The sequence below is a fragment of the Tribolium castaneum genome, chromosome 2 (genome assembly GCF_031307605.1).
Source record: "Tribolium castaneum strain GA2 chromosome 2, icTriCast1.1, whole genome shotgun sequence".
In the NCBI taxonomy this organism is placed as follows: domain Eukaryota; kingdom Metazoa; phylum Arthropoda; class Insecta; order Coleoptera; family Tenebrionidae; genus Tribolium; species Tribolium castaneum.
In genome coordinates, this window is record NC_087395.1 from 25,773,336 (window position 1) to 25,778,044 (window position 4,709).

Here is a 4,709-nt window from a genome sequence, read left to right on the forward strand (position 1 = left end):
CAAACCGGCCGTGAAAGCGCATTCAAGTTCGTTTTCATTTGAATTTGTTTAAATTTAAACTTAAAGTGATTCGCGCTTCGAATTAAATTGAAAACGAAAATAAATTATTATTTAATTCGGAAATAAAATTTAATAAATAAATCAAACCGGCCGTGAAAGCGCATTCAAGTTCGTTTTCATTTGAATTTGTTTAAATTTAAACTTAAAGTGATTCGCGCTTCGAATTAAATTGAAAACGAAAATAAATTATTATTTAATTCGGAAATAAAATTTAATAAATAAATCAAACCGGCCGTGAAAGCGCATTCAAGTTCGTTTTCATTTGAATTTGTTTAAATTTAAACTTAAAGTGATTCGCGCTTCGAATTAAATTGAAAACGAAAATAAATTATTATTTAATTCGGAAATAAAATTTAATAAATAAATCAAACCGGCCGTGAAAGCGCATTCAAGTTCGTTTTCATTTAAATTTGTTTAAATTTAAACTTAAAGTGATTCGCGCTTCGAATTAAATTGAAAACAATAACAAATTAACCGGCCCTTGACTGCAATTAAATTCGAATACTTGAATAAATTTGATTTACGTTCAAAATTAAAATTTAACAAATAAATTAAACCGGCCGCGAGATTGTCCCGTTTCGAAATTAAAGTTTAATTCGCGCCCCAATTTAATAAAAGTATACTTGCGGTTAAAAGGTCCCTTGTACAAAATATCCTTAAAATTTCACAGCACAACACAGCACAGAATCACTTTAATTAATTCACGTCGCGGTCGCGGTCGCGGTTTAATAATTTATTTAATAATTTAACAAACAGACGCACACGCACAGACACACGTCCGACCGCTTCGAGAGCCAGCGGAAAACTGCCGTTGTCACGCAACGGCTGACGTACCGGTCAAAAAACTACACGCGCGTCCGATCGGTGCACGTGTACGAGGGCGCCTCAACAGTTATTGTGCCCGCCACTGAATTAAATTCAATTTTAAAATAGAAAATTATATTTTTTTCAAACAGCCCTCTAACACGTGGACACACTGAGTGTAACAGGAATGTTGAAAATTTAATAAATGTCCACGAAATCACCTGTTCAACTTTCAATTACTTTTAAAATGCCCCCGTATTAGAAAATCAATAGTCTGGTGACGTTTGTGATGTTTTAGTGGAAATAAAGCGCGCCAACATGAAATAATTTTGTACGCGGGTGGACTAAAATTCATTCGATGAAATATACGAGGGCCGTTTGTTGTAAATTTTAATTAAAACTTCCTAATTGTGTGATGATTAATTCGCCGAATTGTTGACTGTAATATTTGTCACATTTCAATCTATTTTGCGCAAGTTTAATTCTAAAATTAAACAAATTTTAACATTTCAATCTGACAACATAGTTTACTGAACGTTTTCATTCCTAATTTCTGTAATAAGACTTTGGAAATTAAAATTAAAAATTAAATACTCCACGTGTATTTTTAGATAAGTAATTAATTGTTATTAATTAATGCTAAAACCTAATTTTTTAATTTTTCAAATAATTTTTTAAACAAATAAATTAAAAAACTTTATTATAACCAATTTCAAGTCATAGTAGAATTTTACAATAGCGTATATGAATTTTGTGGAGTAAAATAACGCACAAATTGACAGTTTTTGCATTAAAAATCAGCGACAAATTTTGAGCCAAGAAAACACACCAGAAATTCCCAATTTGTGCACTATTTCACTCCAAAAAATGGAAATGCGTTGTTGCAAAATTCTGAACTGGCTTTTTTCTAAAGTTTCATTAGGTAAAAAAATAAGAAAAGCAACGATTTAAGGGTTGAACTCATTCTGGTGAGCTGGTTTGGTAGGCAACCAACAATACAATGATAAAAATTGTTCTACGACGTCCATAAAAATGTCAGGGCATACTGCGAGCTTTTTTTAATAATAAACACCAGAAATAAGGCATTTTAGCGCACGTTTTCTCCCATAAAAGCATTATATTTCTATTGTGAAGCTCATTATTCAATGCCTTAATTTAGCAAATTCAAAAGCCAACTAAAATTTCATAGATTTAGACCATGGCCACCTAAAATCTAAATATCTAGAAAGAAGTCACATTATAACAGTGCTATTTTGGGCAAGTTTAAAACTAAATTAAACTAATTTTTAAATTTCAATCTGACAAATTTAACTCGACATAACAATGTTCTTGAGTACCTATATAAATTGTTATTTCCATCAGTTAAAATTTATGAAGCATTTAAATGTCTTAAAGTGATTCAAAGTTAATATTTTGAACAATTATGAAAAAAATCCCTCAATTTTCAAAATTCGAACTAAATCCATTAGTTAATTAAATTAACTAATCGTGGATTAATATCGAAATTTTGTAATGAGTACCGATCTGGTCCGCTGGAAACAGTATTATTGGTTGCATATTTACGAAAATTCTGAATAAACTGACATAATTGACAGTTGACCGAAATGTAACCCCAAAAATGTACAAAAATGACAAACTTCAAATGTAAAGTTTATTATTGTGAATAATAATAATTACCAACATGCCCACAAATGCGTATTAAACTTACCGTGCGTCTGCAACATGTTTCAAGTGTCGAAAAATGCACTGATTTAATGTTTGAGTTACTTGCTAACAGTTTGGTTAAGTTTTAAAGCCTTACCTGAGCCATCTTTGCCACTTTTCATCACACGTCCTGAAAGTACTAATTTTTACAGCTTTAAACACAACAAACAATGACATGATTGTAAGAATCACAAATCTTAAAATATTTACACAGTGATAACGGGAAAAAATCGGTTAATAAAATTTTGTATTTCGTAGTAAAATAAATAACAATAAAATATAGTTCTATTTTAGCGTGTTTAAAACATATGGTCACAAAAAAATCGTATCAACAGTTGAAATTATCACATTGAAACTTATTTCTCCTTCTTCAGGGCCCCCCCATCCTCCAAAATCGTATGAATATCTTCCGGTATTCTACCCTCGTCGATTTCCTTCGCCCATACTTGAAACTACAAATAGCAATTTCAAATAATTTTTTTTTGTAATCAAAATTGCGCCCCACCTTCTCAAGCTCTTTTCTAAGCGCAAAAACGGCCTTCTCTCTATCGGCAACAAGCTCCTCCAAATATTGGTACCGCAGCTTTTTCCTGGCTCTACATTCTCTAGCACTTTGTCGACTACGTTCTAAAAACACAAGTGTTGGAATCTACGACATGGAAACACAATCAATACGCACCTAATTTAGCTTTCATGTCAACTTTATCGCTCGATTTTCGGCCCGGTTTACGTCCCCGCTTTCCTGACTCCTTCCTGTGAGGGCCCTCCTGCAAAACACGCCTTGAAAGTGACGAGCAGCGAGTGGCGCAAGCCGCCTTAACCACAAAATCTTTTTTTTCCGCCAAAATGCCCAACAGACTGCACTTGGGTTAGTTAACAAACGCGAAAATGCAAACCGTGATTTTCGTGATTCGATTTGTTGGCCAACAAAAGTGATTCACTGATTAATCGAAGTGCGCCGTCCGATCTGATTAGATATTCCGGGTTTGGGGGCCCAACTTGACCCCATTTTTGCAAACTAACCGCAAAGAACGAGACGTTATCGGCTGTATAACGGACAGTTCGCATTTAACCCAATGTCAAGGCTAACCGGCGCAAAAACGCAGTATTTTTAACCGGCCGGTCGCTCAAGCAAGCCGCACTCAAAAAACACCCTCAACTCCGACAATCAACAAAAAAAAAACGTGCGTTTTTTCGCTCAAGGGCGGAAAAATCACCCACACATTTTGCACACAATTCCGCCCGTTTTTTGGCCAATTTGTGGTTTTAAGAGTCACAAAAGTGCTTGGAAAAAATCGCTTACCGTGCTGCGACGTTCTAAATGCGTAGTAAAGCCGGTACGCAATGGAAAGCCAGGCAAGGCAATCAACAGACGTAACTTCCACGCCGGTTATTGCGCAGTTGTTACCGTGCTGACTGAAATATTCGACGATGCAGTCGATAAGCGTGCATTTACCGTTTTTTCAGCACCGACCACGAAATCCTGAAACTCGTCGTCCAACTTCGTCGATTTCACCCAACACGACGTTTGAATTTGGCGCGCTGGCGCGCGCATGCGCCCCGCCGCCAACTAACCCAAAAGTGCCTCCCGCATATTTCGCCCCCAAAAACCGGACACGGCCCCCTGAAGCCCCCCTTGGGGCTGGATGGGCCCGTCAGGGCGGCCCGTGGGCACAATGGCACCCATCCAGTCGCCCGTAGTGGTGCAATGGCGTCCAGTTTGTGGGGATTTTTTTCGTAATTTGCGATTTTGCAACACTGTCAGTGGGGACTTACCGTCGTGGTTTGCTCCTCGATCACAGACATTTCCTGGAAATCCATTCCACTTGCGGGAAAACACTTCCAAATGGGGAAAATTCACAGAGAACGCTGCACTATCATACAAACAGATCAACGTGTCCGTGTGTTTACAAACATATGCAAGGTCATGCAATGTTATTACGTCATGGGCGAACGGGGCGACACCTGGCGGTGATTCAGTGGCGAAAGCCACAAAAACGCAAAATTAGCCGTGATTAACAACATTTTTGGATGAATAATGGCGTTGTGAACGGTGTTTCTTGCTTTTAGGTAAAAAATAACGGCTAGAGAGCTCCAGTTGATCCCAAATTTTAGGCAACTGGGAACACATTACTGCCAAG

At 36.9% G+C, this 4,709-nt stretch overlaps 1 protein-coding gene across 1 annotated transcript; it reads right to left on the minus strand.

The window, feature by feature from the left end:
• Positions 1–2,798: 2,798 nt before the first annotated feature.
• On the minus strand, positions 2,799–4,510 carry REPTOR-BP (REPTOR-binding partner). Its single transcript, XM_968887.4, has 4 exons — positions 4,345–4,510; positions 3,248–3,335; positions 3,074–3,195; positions 2,799–3,020 (listed from the first exon to the last, which is right to left on the minus strand). Exons 1-4 carry the CDS (start codon positions 4,387–4,389, stop codon positions 2,925–2,927), a joined length of 351 nt encoding a protein of 116 aa, XP_973980.1. The 5' UTR covers positions 4,390–4,510; the 3' UTR covers positions 2,799–2,924.
• Positions 4,511–4,709: the final 199 nt, after the last annotated feature.

What these genes read in the sequence shown, in the direction of transcription:
- REPTOR-BP (XM_968887.4), bottom strand. Translation starts at nt 4,389, where the DNA reads ATGGATTTCCAGGAAATGTCTGTGATCGAGGAGCAAACCACGACG. An exon ending in TCGAGGAGCAAACCACGACG is followed by an intron (nt 3,336 to 4,344) that starts GTAAGTCCCCAC and finishes CGTGTTTTGCAG; the next exon opens with GAGGGCCCTCACAGGAAGGA. An exon ending in TTAGAAAAGAGCTTGAGAAG is followed by an intron (nt 3,021 to 3,073) that starts GTGGGGCGCAAT and finishes TGCTATTTGTAG; the next exon opens with TTTCAAGTATGGGCGAAGGA.